Genomic DNA, 16266 nt, shown 5'->3' on the forward strand with positions numbered 1-16266 from the left:
GAAATTAAAACGTTACCACAGTTTTCTTATAAAAGCAAGAAGATATATTTAATTATATATTTTACATAATTGTCTCCAAAATAACTGCCCTGTGAGTATAAAAAAACTAATTATACATACAAGTAATTATATCTTATTTTGGAACACAACAATTGCCAACGACATCTAGCAAGAGCAGAAATGGCATATTAAGAATACAAACGCCAACATGATTACATTAAAGGTCATACATGCTGTTTTTGTTCAACTTAAGCAATAATTTATGTGTTATTTGAAGTTGGAGAAACAGGTCGTGCTTATAAATGTGAATGTGTGTGTATTTGACAGAGCAGAGATGTGGGTAATGGTAATTCATGTGCATGTCTATAATGTGAGAGGGACTGTGTGATGATGTGAATGCACTGTTCCTGTAGAGAGGAGATTCTCTGGCTCCTCACACCCAGCTGAAGCTCAGTTTCAGGGGCTGTAGAGCTCACCAGAGGATACAGAGCCTCGCTGACCTGCAGGGAACACAGAAGTTCCAGGAGCATTCTAAAACCCCACATATAACTTACATGCACTGCTTCCACATCCTCAGTGCAGTGATATTTACCTGCTCCAGGCCAGTGAAGGCCACCCCGAGGTTCACTCCGTTCCGGAAGAACGTCAGTGTTCCAGCGCTCAAGTCCAGCAAAACCCCAAGCACTGTATTTCTTTCATAAAAAGGCTCTGTGTATTTTCGACTCCTCCCATTATGCCAGGTGAAGCCTTTGTATGATAGACCCCAACTCTCACTGTCGATGCCTTTGAAGAGAGAAACAGGACAATCAGAACAATAACAAAGTTTCAACGATTCAAAGAAAAACTTAGTGTGCTTTTGTGCGGTCTGCTTGTTCTGTTCTTTTCCTCCTTTGTTTATCTATGCAGCGTTGATGGGACAAAATTCCTGTTTGATAATTAGACATTCATTTTTAGGTTGCCAAGTACAATCAACCTGAGGGAGTTTATGTGTGTGCTGAGTGGAGCTGGGCTGGGCTGATTTGGTTGAAGAAGAATATGAGCATTCCTAACAGGAACATGACTCACCTATAAGGTTAACAAATTTTTGATCCCCTGTGTGCAGAAGTGCATTTTGGGTACCGACCCCCACCATCACAGAGCTTCCATATGGAGGCTCAAGGAACTCAATCTCCCAGTAATGCTCACCATGAGTGAAACCTTTACACAGAAATATGAGTTATCCTGTGGTAATCAATTATTATGAGAACATTCTATCACAACATGATAGTTATCCTCAGGACTACTGAACAATACTCTACTAGAGAATTATAAAAGCCTTACTAACATTACAATTGCTGGTTAAAAATTAACTTGAACCAGGCTTGATGCAAAGGAACCTAGCACTTAATGTACAACTACTTATCACTATACTCCTAAAACAGTATCAGCCTGATTAAATGTAACACTGTATTTGACAATAATAAAACTATCTGACTTATGGACAACAAAAGCAGCGCTGTTTTCTCGCTAGTCTCACCTTTGGTGCCTCTGACCCCAGCAGTCCCTTGACTGTCCAGCAGAGGACTGATATGAAAATAGACGGCTTGTCGGCACAGAGACAGATGAGCATCAGGAGATTTACTGTCCGGATCCCACTCCCAACTCTCCCAAGAGTGACCTCTAAAAGAGCGCAACATTTGCTCTCTACAACACACAGCATACCATACATATCAGTGTAACTTTACAGTTAAACAACAACAACAAAACCTTTCAGTTACCCAATATCCCCATTACCAAAAGAAGAAACTAGTTTGCTATCATTTGAATATTTCCAAGTTAATATGCATAAGTTATTACAAAACTCTAACCTATTTCTTGATATTTCAAAGCGCGGAGATCATTCAGACGAGTGAGCACGACGTACACATCACATGTACTACAAAGAAAACATACGTGACTTACCAAGTGTACACTAAGTTATGTAATCCGATATGTAATGAAGAAGAACCCAAAACTTTCTTTTAGGCACTTGAAATCCGCTTTTAAAAAGAAATAAAGACGGCACAGTCAGTTTTATATGTGGGTGTTCAGACAGCTGGAGGATAGAAAAACATTTCACAACTGCTGTCAAAACAACACTGGATTTATCTAAATATGGAAGTAGGCGTGTATTTCGGCGCTTATGAATTCTAAAAAAGCCAATGCTGACGCTGCTTGGTGGCCTTCCAGTAACGCACCCTAATTAATATTCATGAGCCACGCCTTCGCCAATCCGCTGGGCGAACGTCGAGCGAACGAATATTCATTAGCTTGTGAACTCCAAGGGTTGCCTAAAGAAGACACAATGTTTAAGACCAGTTCAGCATATAGGGGAAACAAACAAACAAAGAAAGGCCCGTTTGAAATAAATCAGTTTATTACACAACATTTACATGCCATATTGACAAAGCGAAGAGAGAAAGAAGACACTTAAAATAATAAAAGAAGGTCCAGCTCCTAACGACTTGCCAGCATAAGCTTTTTTAAAAAAAAGCGTTTAAAGACCTGATGAGTAGTAATGATAAACTGTCCCTAACTAAAAAAAAAAGAAAAGTTATGGTAAAATGCACATACAGGAAGCAGGTAAGCACAGGCTCAGTGTTCACTTGTATTGTTGTTCATGTTTAAACCTATGAAACAAAAACTGGACATATTCTTAGATAATTCACGTTTTTTCCCTTGAATTAACATTGTGAGAGAATTCAGATGGTGCCAATGGTAGAATGAGAGAAATCTGCTTCAGTGACAAGTCAGTGAACTGCACATGATGTTGTGATGAGCAAAACAAAAATAAAGGCTGGTACAGGTTTATACATTCATTACAGTGAGCTTTACTTACACACTTCTGCTATTTTAATAAATACAAGGGTTGGAAATTAAATGTTCCTCTGTTCTGTAACAGATGCTGCTTCTCCTTATACAGTTCACTTATTTTTCTTGAATGACGATTCTCTTCATAGCTCATTGCACAAGGAAAAACTGACACAAAACATGGTTAATGTAGACATCCAGTGAGGGATGCTTCAGTGAATGAAGCAAGAGGAGTAAAGAAGTTGTGAAGGATGCAATCTCGGTTCTGTTTTATTGTAGCGTGTCCACAAACGCATCAAACTCGTCAATGTTCTTCTCATAAATGGCCAGTTTCTCTGGAAGAGAGTCCTGCAAAGTACATGTTCACATTATTACAACTAATAATGAACACAATGTTACTATGGCATAAATGTGAATAAGTCACCCTATGTATAATTTGTACACAGATTCTGTCTAAGTCAACTATATATAAAAAATACTTGCATTTATTTCAATGGTTCTTAATTTTATTATCCACACATTAAAACGTTTTACTTAAGACTTTAACACCAACCCTGATTTGGTGCTAAAAACTGTCAAATCTGTAATGTAATTATACCTACAGTATATGAATACTCTCTGTGTTTCTTCTCTTTGTATGCCTTTCTAACTTTAAAGGTCAACCTGTCCCATATAGACTGCAAAAATGTTCAGTATGTGCTTTGACAAGAATTTGTTGTTATGTTTCTCACCAGATCCTCAGCCATAGACTGAGCGCTGACATCGATGGACAGGCTTGCAAGTTGAGGAGGGTTTTGAAACTCTCTATAGAAAGTTCCCAGATCCATTGGCAGAAGGTCATCCTTAGAGAATGCTGGTTTCTGTTTGGCACACAATCACAGAACTGATCTTTAAACAAAATATGGACCATATTTCGCTTTTACCATACACTTATTAATCAAATTCAACTGCTTGTAATTTTCAAACAATTCTGAAGATTTAAGTTAGATTTTCATGTTTGTTTGATTAAGAGCTAGTTTTTTTCTTGTTTTTACTTCTCTAGAAACATTTGTATTGATTTTAGCCCAACATTAGAGCTCTGATCAACACCAGAACAGTGCTGCTCTGTCATTCAGAAAAATAACATGATCAAGCAGGTCTCTTTGGATCTCTCTTATGCAACATCACCTCACTATCTTCAAATTGGCATTGTATAATGCAGCATTTATGAAATAAAAATAAAAGGAAAGTAAGGTCTTCTTCAGATTCATTAGGCATCAGGCATATGTAGCTTTCTCTCAGGTCAGAGTCTAAGTTTCTTTTTTCTGATGAATATTTGACTTTTCTGGATCACTAGATCAAAGGTTAACTAAAAAAAATCCTGAGCCAGAACTTTTTTCCGGGGGCCGGGCAGCACATGTAAAGCATGCAATGACTGTGAAAACTTTAACATGATACTATGGCAAAGTTATTGCTTTCTTTATTCAAAATGATTTTGTTTTTCATGAATATATAATTGACCTAATGTAATATACCTATAAATAACATGAACAAAACCAACTTAAGTACATTCTGTATTAAAACAAATACCTGGAGAGGGCGCCAACGGCCTGGTGACATTTTTCTCTACAGCGTTATCCATTACATTTTCATATTTGGCCACGTGCAGAAACGTTTATTTTGAAAGCCTAATGCACAACACATGGCATATTTAGACATAGGTTGATGTATTCTCCTGTGTTGGCAAAGGTTTTCAATGATTTACATTATAAATCTAGTGAGATAATGCACACAGTTTTCCAGATGAAGTTAAGCAATACAAATTCAGCGTGTATACAGAGGAGAGTTTAGCCCCTTTCACACATACAGTCTTCACTGGTAAATTACCGGTAAGTTACCATTAATAGATCGTGTGTGAACAGGACCGTTTAAAAAAAACCCCGGTGAATATGTTCTGGCAACCATATGGTTCTTATGGAGATGGCATGATTACTCTGAGCTGTTTACAAAGCTTTACTGCTTTAAAATTCACTATTCTATGTAAATATGCACTAGATGGACATCTTTGACCATTGCGCCTCGCAGCTTTTTGTTGTGTTTTCCATTCATCAGGGATGTGACCTGTTTTTATACAGTCTATGGATGCAACTGAATACTATTATGCACGTCTTGTGTTTATAAGAGCAAAACATTCTGATTGGCTAGTAATGTTAGTTTGGTTGAGAGTCAAAGCTGTTCCTCTCATACCATTGGTAGGCGAACGCATGAACGAAAAGTGTTAACAATCAACAAGATTTCAATCTTTTTTAATGTAGGATTATTTTTTTCCGCAGCCAAATGCTGCATGCTGGAAATCCAGCACGGTGCCGGAGAACAGGAAGCCCTGCTAGATGCTCTGTCAAGGGCTTGATAAAACTCTTTTCTGCTGTCAAACCTCTCACAAGAGGAATCAAAAACAACATAATGCCTACCAGTCCCCACCACTCTGGTACTCAGCAGTTCCCATTTACTCAATGTACTGATGCAGTGCCTTTCAATATGCTCAATATTTCATAGCTCTCAATATCTGGAGAGGAAAGTAGATCTTGATAAGTGTATTTTTATTATGTGTTGGTGCACTTACAAAGTCAACCATGACAAAGTCGTCTTGTGGCTGCCCCCCGCTGTGGCTCGAGCTGTTCGAGTGCAGGCTGCTTTGCAAAGGAGATGAAGGAGCCGGGGATGGAGGAGGGTGCACCTGTAAACAGAGAAAAACACCTCTAAATCACACACACAAAAAGACATGAGAAGACAGGGGACGATGCAGCGGGGTTTCTTCATTTGAAATGTATATTTAAGTATGGGTGTTTTTTGCTTTTAATACCATTGGGTCATTCTCCTGCAGGTCACAGGCTCTTGGAGCGAATGCAGCAAAAGGAAGATCCAAACTGGTTGTTGTCACCTGAGTTACACATCAGAATGCATTTTCACCTCCCAAAGAACATGACAGTGACTTTGCACTTATCAGTAATACTTCTTATACTATGTACTTAGTTACTAGCAAGTGTTGACTTAATAGTATTAACAAATTCAAGTTTAATATATACACTACCCTTCAAAGGTTTGGGGTCTTTACAATTAAAAAAAAAATGTAGTCATAAAGAATGCACTCAGCTTAACAAATGTCAGTTACAACATTTAAAATGTTACAAAAAGATTTCTATTTCAAACAAATTCTGTTATTTTGCACTTTTGATTCATTAAAACAGTTCAGAAAGAAATGTTCACAAAATTCAGGTGTGCTATGTGGCTCAACACTGACAATAATGATAATAAGAGGAAAGCTTTCTTGCATATTAGATTGTTGTCTGAAGCATCATGTAAAACTGAAGAGTAATGATGCTGAAAATTCTGTTGTGAGGATAAGATACTCTTTTCAAAAACCTCACCGAACGCAAACTTCTGAATGATAACTGTATGCTTAACTGCTCAGTAGTTCATGTAGATTTTTATAAGAATGTAAGAACTATTTTAATGTACATGAAGATAATTTTTTGTTTTCTAAGTTATTATATATTATTAATGTATTCTAACCTGAGTGGTGGGTTTGTTGACAAAAGCTCCAACTTTCCTGGTGAAGTTGGACTCTAGAGCATCAGAGGGGGACACAGTCTTCACCTCGCTACCACACACACAAACATGGAATCACATTTTGCTGAAATGTCAAATGAATGATCAGCATTGAACAGTCTGATTCTTCTCACACGCTCACCTACTACAAGATGTGGGCGGTGCCGGCTGAGGGGACTGTCCAGTGGGGCATGAAGGGATACGACTATGCTCAGCTGCAGTGCCATGAGTAGGCTGAGCCGGCACCTGTGGGACTCCACCTTCTTTGCCGGGCACAACCATCTGATTAGAAAGACACGCATACTTGGTCACCTCAGGTCAGGTCAAAACAACACACACTTCTGTAAACAGGTGCAAATCATTCCAAGCAGCTGTTCTACATCAGAAGGGATGAGGTGCATGAAGTTATGATAGGGAAAGTGGTGCTTTTACATGTGCATAATGCGTAAGCACTGTTGTGTGCTGTACCTGGTGAGGATGTGCAGCAGCAGTACAAGCCGTATGATGGCACAAATCCACAGTTCCCAGGGCAGGAGTCTGATATGACAGACGAGAGCTGTACAGCTGAGAGACAGAGAGAGATTCAGATCACAATAAGAGTCAAATGTCAGAACAAGAGGGCTTTTTAAGTCTGGTCCTCTATAAACCTCACTGCAGAGCAGAGAGCAAGAAGGATTAGAGTAGTTATCAGAGCAAACACACAAATGCTTCAAGTAAAACAGCAGACAGGTCAGCTCAAGGAGAAGGCAGCTGTGATTGTGGGCTTTTGTCAGAGCAGTGCTTAAATAGTTTTTGGTTGAGTGATACTGTATAACCCTATTCATTAAAAGGTTATACAAGGTTATGAAGGGTAAGCAACGGAGTGTAGGTTACTGGTGCAGGCCACACACACTTTTTATTTTAATTAATCTATCAGCTGCATGCGTGTACACACACTTCTCTCACACACACACTGGACTCACTTGCTGTGAGATGCCAAGCCCCAAGAGGGGAACCTCCAGTGTGGCCATCAGAGTCGACTTAGGTGTCTTAAAATGTGCCTGACTTAATGTACATACACACTATGTGCACACAGAAAGAAAGAAAGAAAGAAAGAAAGAAAGAAAGAAAGAAAGAAAGAAAGAAAGAAAGAAAGAAAGAAAGAAAGAAAGAAAGAAACACAAGGGCAACAGCAATGAGAGCACTAGTACAGAAAGTGATAATGGGGAGAGAGAGAAACGGATTCTATGTTCAGATAAATGATTTTAACGCTAGTCTGAAGATTTTTGAACACTTTTGTATTAAAGGAAGTACACCAAGGCCAGTATTATTTTAGTATTATTTATATACTTTAAAATATATAAAAATTTTATATTTTATTTTGCCTTCGTTTATTTCAGCTTTGTAAATTAGTGAATTTAGCTAACAGAAACAACACTGATCAAGACAGCAGACTAACCAAACACAGCAAAAAGAAAAAAAATGAAAAGACAACTAAGTATAGGGAGGAAATGTACTGTACTTGTACTGTAATCATATTCATGGCTGGAGGAATATAAAAACTATAAATCATGATTAAAAAATGAGAGCTGTTCATCGGGGAACTGCTGAAAGAGACTCGTGAATGAAAACAGCGTATCCACTGTGAGAGGTTAAAAGTTGACCTCTTAATGACTGGCTGCACTGCACCTGGACTGAAGCCTGGCTTGTACAGGGAAGGTGCTGAAGGCTTCTATTTAATGGGATAGATGGGAAGGTGATAGAGACGGCATTACCTGCGATGGTGGGGAGGTGGAAAAAGATGTGTTGCACACCTCCTGAGAGTCTTCTATTCCTGCATATGTCCCTCCCTCATCTTCTCCAGGCGCTCTAAGAGAGAAAAAAGTAAAGAGCTGGTTAGAGGCCAGGACAAGAAAGCGGAGTCATCAGTTTGAATCCCTGTTCCATCAATACTATCAAACCTGTTTTTTTTATGATTATTAATGGTTTAATTCCAACTTATTCTGAATTCTAAAAATTGTTAGTTATGCTTTTAATAACAATACAGGTGATACTGCGGTATACACAACAGTTTGGGGTTGGTAAGATTTTTAAAATGTTTTGGAAATTAGTCAAAATATATTAGACCAAATGTACAGTTAAAACAGTAATAAAGTGAAATATTATTACCATTTAAAATAACTTTTTCCATCTTAATATACAAATATTTATTTCTGTGATGATGAAGCTGAATTTTCAGTTGCCATTCCTTTAGAAATCATTCTAATATGCCCATTTGGTGCCTAAGAAACATTTCATATTATAATTTTATTTTTGTTTAGTACTTACTGAATATTTTGTATATTGTGGTTTTTTTATATATTCTTTGATGAATAGAAAGAACAGCAATTATTCTAAATAGAACTCTTCTGTAACGTTGTAAAAATATTCATTTTCACTTTTGATCAATTTGTGCTTTTGTAAAAAAAAAAAATTATAATAATGAAAAAGTAATACACTTTCTCACCCCAAACCTCTGAATAGTAGCACAAGTATCTATGTGTTTATCTATGTGTTTACACACCTGTAACTGCAGGGATGCATGTGTGCCATATTAGTGAAGGGACGCTCCACAAAATGATCAATGATGATACCCATGATAGGGCCTGTCCTCTCAAATTGCCTGCGAGACACACAAGGACAATATACTTTACAACACAACTCCAAAACGATCCAGAATATCTGAATGCTTGAATGTGTTGCACTAGTGCTGGACAGTTTGACGAAAAATCTGTATCACAGTTTTTTTTTTTTTTAGGATTGTGGCAGTTTTACATTTTATCATGGGGTTTTGTATGTGCCTTTATATGAATCAGAATGCATGAAATGCAACCATTGGGTTTTAATCACAATCCAAACAAAGATGATGCTGGAGCAGTTTTTGATCTAAATTAGATATATTAGGTATAATTTCACAATTTAAAGCAAAAATAGAAAGGGCTGACTTTAGCTTTTTGAAAGTGTACTACATAAAACATATCTGCAAGAAACAAAAATAGCAAATGGGCTGCATGGGAATGCAAATTCTCTCTCTGACAGCAGGTGGCGCTAAGGGGTAGCAGCAGTTTAGCGGTTCCCTGGTTACTACTGTTAACAAAGCAGAGCTGCCTTTATGAAACTATTTTAATATCCATTAAATGGAGGCAGGACGAAAAGAAAAATACCATCTAAACTTTTCTGAAGAATGAGGCTCATGTCAGAAATACATTCATATAACCCCCCACTCCCAATTCAGTATTGATGATTATCTTCCAATATTTCATTCATCGTGAACAGTGAGCTTGCTCTGCCTGCTACAGCATTTTCTCCTCTTTACAGTGTGACACCTGCCAGGTATGAGAATAATCATCATTATTCTTTTGTTTTTATTCAGCCATTATTCTGGCATTACATGGATTACCCAGTATACATTTACCCTACATTTACCCACCAAGTGGAAGTTCGTCATAAGAGGGAGGGCGTGTTATGAACGCATAATATGATCATAGTCCCTTTGATATGACTGACGTTATGAGCAGCGAAGAAGCTTCCTCCGAGTCAGAACAGCGATCGTGGAAGAGAAAACACAGACAGACAGCACTGGAAGCAGGATCTAGGCTAGAAGAGATACAGCTGCGGCTACTGGGAACACACTGTACAACAATAATTACTGTTTTTGTATTATTGTAAGGGGTAGGTTCAGGGTTGGTGTAGGTGTACAGTCGTGGCCAAAAGTTTTGAGAATTACATAAATATTAGTTTTCAAAAAGTTTGCTGCTAAACTGCTTTTAGATCTTTGTTTCAGTTGTTTCTGTGATGTACTGAAATATAAAATTACAAGCACTTCATACGTTTCAAAGGCTTTTATCGACAATTACATGACATTTATGCACAGAGTCAGTATTTGCAGTGTTGGCCCTTCTTTTTCAGGACCTCTGCAATTCGACTGGGCATGCTCTCAATCAACTTCTGAGCCAAATCCTGACTGATAGCAACCCATTCTTTCATAATCACTTCTTGGAGTTTGTCAGAATTAGTGGGTTTTTGTTTGTTCACCCGCCTCTTGAGGATTGACCACAAGTTCTCAATGGGATTAAGATCTGGGAAGTTTCCAGGCCATGGACCCAAAATTTCAACATTCTGGTCCCCGGGCCACTTAGTTATCACTTTTGCCTTATGGCACGGTGCTCCATCGTGCTGGAAAATGCATTGTTCTTCACCAAACTGTTGTTGGATTGTTGGAAGAAGTTGCTGTTGGAGGGTGTTTTGGTACCATTCTTTATTCATGGCTGTGTTGGGCAGAATTGTGAGTGAGCCCACTCCCTTGGATGAGAAGCAACCCCACACATGAATGGTGTCAGGATGCTTTACTGTTGGCATGACACAGGACTGATGGTAGCGCTCACCTTTTCTTCTCCGGACAAGCCTTTTTCCAGATGCCCCAAACAATCGGAAAGGGGCTTCATCGGAGAATATGAATTTGCCCCAGTCCTCAGCAGTCCATTCACTATACTTTCTGCAGAAGATCAATCTGTCCCTGATGTTTTTTTTGGAGAGAAGTGGCTTCTTTGCTGCCCTTCTTGACACCAGGCCATCTTCCAAAAGTCTTGGCCTCACTGTGCGTGCAGATGCGCTCACACCTGCCTGCTGCCATTCCTGAGCAAGCTCTGCACTGGTGGCACTCCGATCCCGCAACTGAATCCTCTTTAGGAGATGATCCTGGCGCTTGCTGGACTTTCTTGGATGCCCTGAAGCCTTCTTTACAAGAATTGAACCTCTTTCCTTGAAGTTCTTGATGATCCTATAAATTGTTTATTTAGGTGCAATCTTAGTAGCCACAATATCCTTGCCTGTGAAGCCATTTTTATGCAACGCAATGATGGCTGCACGCGTTTCTTTGCAGGTCACCATGGTTAACAATGGAAGAACAATAATTTCAAGCATCACCCTCCTTTTAACATGTCAAGTCTGCCATTCTAACCCAATCAGCCTGACATAATGATCTCCAGCCTTGTGCTGGTCAACATTCTCACCTGAGTTAACAAGACGATTACTGAAATGATCTCAGCAGGTCCTTTAATGACAGCAATGAAATGCAGTGGAAAGTTTTTTTTGGGATTAAGTTAATTTTCATGGCAAAGAAGTACTATGCAATTCATCTGATCACTCTTCATAACATTCTGGAGTATATGCAAATTGCTATTATAAAAACTTAAGCAGCAACGTTTCCAATTTCCAATATTTATGTAATTCTCAAAACTTTTGGCCACGACTGTAGACGTTAATAAAAAAATCTAATAGGTAGAAAACGTAATTTAGCATAAATCAATAGAAAATGAATAAAAATGATTATGTATGAAGAAATATGAAGTAGACATGTATAAATATATCAACACTTCAAGTAAGCACAATTTGGACTATAAGCCCTAATAATAGATCCTGTTCAGTGAAGCTATGTGAATACAAATAAATTGCAGCAGATGTGACTGAATATGGATAAGTGTTTTTATTCTGTTCAAAATATCATGCATTATTTTGCACTCCTGAAATAAATCAAGATTTATTTATTTAGAACAATTACTGTCACTGCAACCATGTTCTACTATAAGAGTAGAAATCTTTCTAATGACAAACAGTTTGTCCAGGTCAAGTAGTTAAGACGTTTTAATGTGCTGTGAATGTAAAACAACAGTTATCCGAGGCTGCTGCAATATTTGCATGTTGAGTTATTGGTCAACTCTCAATTCACAATGCTGCAACGCTGTTTAGGCACTTTTACCAGTATGCTGGTTTTTAAAAAGTCATAATGGTTGTGTAATTCAAAACAGTTTATCGCCCAGCACTTGCATACAGGAAGACGTAATGCATACCTTGAAGACATGAGGGCCAAATTAGTGCGATATGCGCAGGACAAAGTGATGGAGCCTATGGGAGTGCCTACGATACCCACTCGCACTGTCTGGAACCCTGCAGAGAGAAGAGAAAAAGATACTACAGAACATCTACACATCCTTTCTTAGTACTTTGAAGAGAGCCCTTCAAACTATTACCTTCCCCGAGACCTGTCAGCTGGACATCTCCAAAATAGATCCTATCAAAGAGATGTTAATCAAATCTGACTGTACATGATATCCTTTTCCCCCCTCTATGAACTCATGTATCAGGCAATATAAGGCTTTGTGGAGTGTAGAAGAAAGTCCGTTGAGTACCTGTAGAGTATGACATAATCATGCCCTTGTTTACGTGAAAGCTTGTAAGCAGGTGTCACCCTTGTGATGGCCAGCAAAGACTTGAGCAGCAGAGACAGCCGATTATAAACTGTATAGGACACTTTAATGTCCTTATCACACCTGGAAGAAAATGCAAACCCGAGTTATGCCCCAGTAAAGTAAATATTGACTTGCTGATAATGTATCAATCTCAACACAGAGCAGTTTTAAGCTCCTGTCTATATAGGGGAACTGTGTGTGCTCACTTTTCATTCATTTCCAAACACCACGTCTCCAGCTCCATGGAGTCTCCCTGCATGGGTAAACACAACTTCTTAATACTCAGGTAAACATCTTTTCATTAAGTTGGGCATTTTGTCATGATCCTTTTATTATATTGATGATGAACTGAAAGAAAGACTAGACCTCTGAGGTTTTGAGGGAGATCTCCACACACATGGATCGGCCGATGCCTGGCAGTTGTCCAGCGAGAGCTTTTTTTGCTTCATGAGTCACCTCTGGGATGTCTTTTATTGCCAGATTAAACTGAATTAAAATCATGAAAACAACCAGACGCGCAGAGCTCATGTTAGTTATGATGTAAACAAACAGGACCGCTGTATGTGAAGTGTCCTGGATGTGTCTTACCCAGTCTGACCCTGTCGGTGATGAAGAAGAGCAAGTGCTGATCTTCTCTCCAAGCCGGGCTTGAACTATAATTTGCACTGTCTGAAAGAAACACGTAAAGCAAAGGATATACTCACCCTGTCACCTGGGATACCAGATTTCATGCATGCAATGTTACCCTTAGTACTGTAAGTGTTTAATGCAATCACCTTCAAGGCAAAGAATTTGATGAATTTATCCAAGTCTTTCTTGTCCTGTGGGCTCAGATCACCATCCATTGCCGCACGCACCTAAGATATACAAATTAAAGAGAGTTTCCTCAGCGCACAGTGAAAAAGCAGTTACAAATAACACTATGACTGAAAAAGTACATAATATACTTAAATGAAAGTCAGGTCAATTAGTACGATAAGATGGGGGAAAAAGCTCACTTAATAATAATGTACGTTTAACATATTTTAAAATAGTAACATATTTAGATACAACATGTACAAGATGAGTGTTATAATGTAAAATACTGCATCATCTATATAATATTGTACTTTGACAATTTTGTTGAATATTTGAATGACTGATGGCAGACAAAGCAGGACTGAATGAATAGCAAAGGTGTCGGAAATGTACATATAACTCAGAGTAATAACCATTATATTATAACTTTCTGTGCCAATTCTAGGGGCAAAACCACTACAGAACTGATAGATAGATGGATGGATGGATGGATGGATGGATGGATGGATGGATGTAAAAACTTGGTCCACAAATTCCTAATATACAAATGGACACAAAATCTTTGATATTCAACAGAATGCAATGTCATAGATCACTATTTACCAAAGATACCAAATTAGATTTGAGTTAACCTCAAAAGTGTTTTGACTAACAAACTCTTAAAAGTGTCGATATTCAAATACTATTCTATAGAGTTTGTGAGGCTTCCATAGTCAAGAGGGGAAAAAAAGAGTGGGTGTCATCTTGCACCATCCTACTCTATTAATAGTAATAATTAACTAATTTACTGACGTCTTTGTGTCATTAGTACTGTAACATCTTTACGGCAGCTCGCCTCTAAGCATTTAAACATGTTCTGAATAGAAAACAACAAGTTACACAACACAACATTAAAACACCTTTATAGCAATCAATGTCAAATGACAGCTGCCAGTTTATCCGACTCAATATCTGAAAACTGTAGACCTGCCATTTGTTTCTCACAGCCACAACATCTCAGATTGTTTACAATTATCTATCTGTGTGTGTGTGCAGCCAGTGCTAAGCCCTTAGCAAAACATGCGCATATACTTACAGCTCATCACAGAGCGGAGATTCAACTGTTAACACGTAACGTAGAGGAAGTGTCCGATACACCGTGGCCGATTACGTGAAATTATAAAATACAACCTAAACGATCCAGTATTTTCAATTAATCACATCGTAGCACCACAACGTCACACATTGACAGGCGCCGCATTTTTGTTTATTTTGCTTATTTGGCTAGGTCAGGGATGACGTTTTGCCTGTACTGATTCAGCCACGCCACTTTCGTTGTTTTATTTTTTTACATTTGAATGAAGAAGTGTATGCAATTATGATATAATAAAATTATATGCATATATGTGTTACATCTTTTTTCAAATTTTTTTTTTTTAAACAACCATTACAAAAATCGAAAGTGCAGTCCCTGAAAAGGAATTTTGTTACGTGAATGACGTCACACTTCAATGTCGGCGTACACAAACAATCGCCATAGAAATTTTAAATCAACATCAGGACATTTATAATAAACGACCTGATGGCGAAGGAGCATTGGATACTGATTTTAAAATATGGGAACTTAAAAGAGTAGTACACAAAATAAAACAATCAGCACCTGGACAAGAAGGAATTTATTATATTATGATTAAATATGCAAATGATAAAATACTTAAAGTATTATTGGATTTATATAATAAAATATGGGTAGAAGGAAGAGTGCCGAAGTCATGGAAACATGCAATAATAATTCCTATAGCTAAACCAGGTAAAGATGCATCGATAGCAGGGAATTACAGGCCAATTGCACTTACATCAAATCTATGTAAATTAATGGAAAAAATGATATACTTGAGAGTAAGGGAGTATTGGCACCTAATCAATATGGTTTTAGGAAAGGTCGATCAACATTAGATGCTTTGGTAAAGCTGGAAATGGATATAAAAAAAGCTATAGCAGTTAAAGAGGGATTAGTGGCAGTTTACTTTGATATGGAAAAGGCATATGACATGTTATGGAAAGAGGGGTTACTTATTAAAATGAAGTGAATTGGAATAGAAGGAAGAATGTTTAATTGGGTTTTAAGTTTTTTATTTGACAGAACAATTCAAGTTCAAGTCGGTGGTGAAGTATCTCAGATCAAAAGTGTGGAAAATGGAACACCTCAGGGAAGTGTAATTAGTCCTATATTATTTAATATTATGATAAATGATATTTTTGGAAATGTGGCACCAGGAATCAGCAATGGATTATACGCAGATGATGGAATCATGTGGAAAAGAGGAAGGAATATATCTTTTAATACAGATAAAATTCAGGAAGCCATAGAAATAGTTGAAAAGTGTTCAGTCGAATGGGGATTCAGATATTTACTAGGAAGAAAATTAAAGGGGAGAAAAGGTTAAAATTATATGGGGCTTCTAAGGTGTCAAAATTTAAGTATCTAGGATTGTGGTTTGATGATAAATTAACCTGGAAGGATCAAATAGATTATATATTAAAGAAATGTGCTAAAGTTTTAAACCTAATGAGGGCAGTAGCAGGACAAGACTGGGGGGCTGACAAACAGTAATTAAAGGGCATTTATGTTGGTCTTATGCGATCAACACTAGATTAATGATGCATTGTTTATGAGTCAGCATCATCAACGTTGCTAAAGAAACTAGATGTCATGCAAGCTAAGGCATTAAGACTTATTATAGGAGCAGTTAAAACCACGCCAATTGCAGTATTGCAAGTAGAAACATCACAAATGCCAATATAT

At 37.8% G+C, this 16266-nt stretch overlaps 2 protein-coding genes across 5 annotated transcripts; both read right to left on the reverse strand.

The window, feature by feature from the left end:
• Positions 1-79: 79 nt before the first annotated feature.
• si:dkey-23n7.10 (SPRY domain-containing SOCS box protein 3) lies at positions 80-2209 on the reverse strand. 2 transcript variants are annotated; one of them, XM_059532687.1, is made up of 5 exons: positions 1942-2205; positions 1517-1683; positions 1066-1197; positions 593-783; positions 80-500 (listed from the first exon to the last, which is right to left on the reverse strand). In XM_059532687.1, the coding sequence occupies exons 2-5, from the start codon at positions 1674-1676 to the stop codon at positions 297-299; spliced, it is 687 nt and encodes a 228-aa protein (XP_059388670.1). In that variant the 5' UTR covers positions 1677-1683; positions 1942-2205; the 3' UTR covers positions 80-296. The 2 variants fall into 2 exon arrangements, with proteins under 2 accessions (XP_059388670.1, XP_059388680.1); XM_059532697.1 differs by lacking the exon at positions 1066-1197 and having other exon boundaries at positions 1942-2209.
• A 168-nt stretch (positions 2210-2377) lies between these two features.
• atg13 (ATG13 autophagy related 13 homolog (S. cerevisiae)) lies at positions 2378-14748 on the reverse strand. 3 transcript variants are annotated; one of them, XM_059532640.1, is made up of 18 exons: positions 14557-14748; positions 13460-13540; positions 13272-13352; positions 13050-13169; positions 12890-12936; positions 12624-12764; positions 12465-12505; positions 12285-12381; positions 8960-9058; positions 8172-8265; positions 7380-7478; positions 6886-6981; positions 6560-6699; positions 6382-6469; positions 5672-5749; positions 5432-5545; positions 3561-3689; positions 2378-3177 (listed from the first exon to the last, which is right to left on the reverse strand). In XM_059532640.1, the coding sequence occupies exons 2-18, from the start codon at positions 13526-13528 to the stop codon at positions 3100-3102; spliced, it is 1611 nt and encodes a 536-aa protein (XP_059388623.1). In that variant the 5' UTR covers positions 13529-13540; positions 14557-14748; the 3' UTR covers positions 2378-3099. The 3 variants fall into 3 exon arrangements, with proteins under 3 accessions (XP_059388623.1, XP_059388641.1, XP_059388632.1); XM_059532658.1 differs by lacking the exon at positions 7380-7478 and having other exon boundaries at positions 8211-8265; XM_059532649.1 differs by lacking the exon at positions 7380-7478.
• Between the last annotated feature and the right edge of the window lie 1518 nt (positions 14749-16266).

The sequence above is a fragment of the Carassius carassius genome, chromosome 3 (assembly GCF_963082965.1).
Source record: "Carassius carassius chromosome 3, fCarCar2.1, whole genome shotgun sequence".
NCBI lineage: Eukaryota > Metazoa > Chordata > Actinopteri > Cypriniformes > Cyprinidae > Carassius > Carassius carassius.

Bases quoted from the DNA above. Each gene is read 5' to 3' on its own strand.
- si:dkey-23n7.10 (XM_059532687.1), bottom strand. From the start codon at position 1,676: ATGTTGCGCTCTTTTAGAGGTCACTCTTGGGAGAGTTGGGAGTGGGAT. The intron at 784-1,065 runs GTGAGTCATGTT...CTCTCTTCAAAG, and splicing joins AAAATTTGTTAACCTTATAG to GCATCGACAGTGAGAGTTGG. The intron at 501-592 runs GTAAATATCACT...TGTTCCCTGCAG, and splicing joins CCTTCACTGGCCTGGAGCAG to GTCAGCGAGGCTCTGTATCC.
- atg13 (XM_059532640.1), bottom strand. From the start codon at position 13,528: ATGGATGGTGATCTGAGCCCACAGGACAAGAAAGACTTGGATAAATTC. The intron at 12,506-12,623 runs GTACTCAACGGA...TCTCTTTGATAG, and splicing joins GATTATGTCATACTCTACAG to GATCTATTTTGGAGATGTCC. The intron at 6,700-6,885 runs GTACAGCACACA...CTTTCTAATCAG, and splicing joins CTGCTGCACATCCTCACCAG to ATGGTTGTGCCCGGCAAAGA.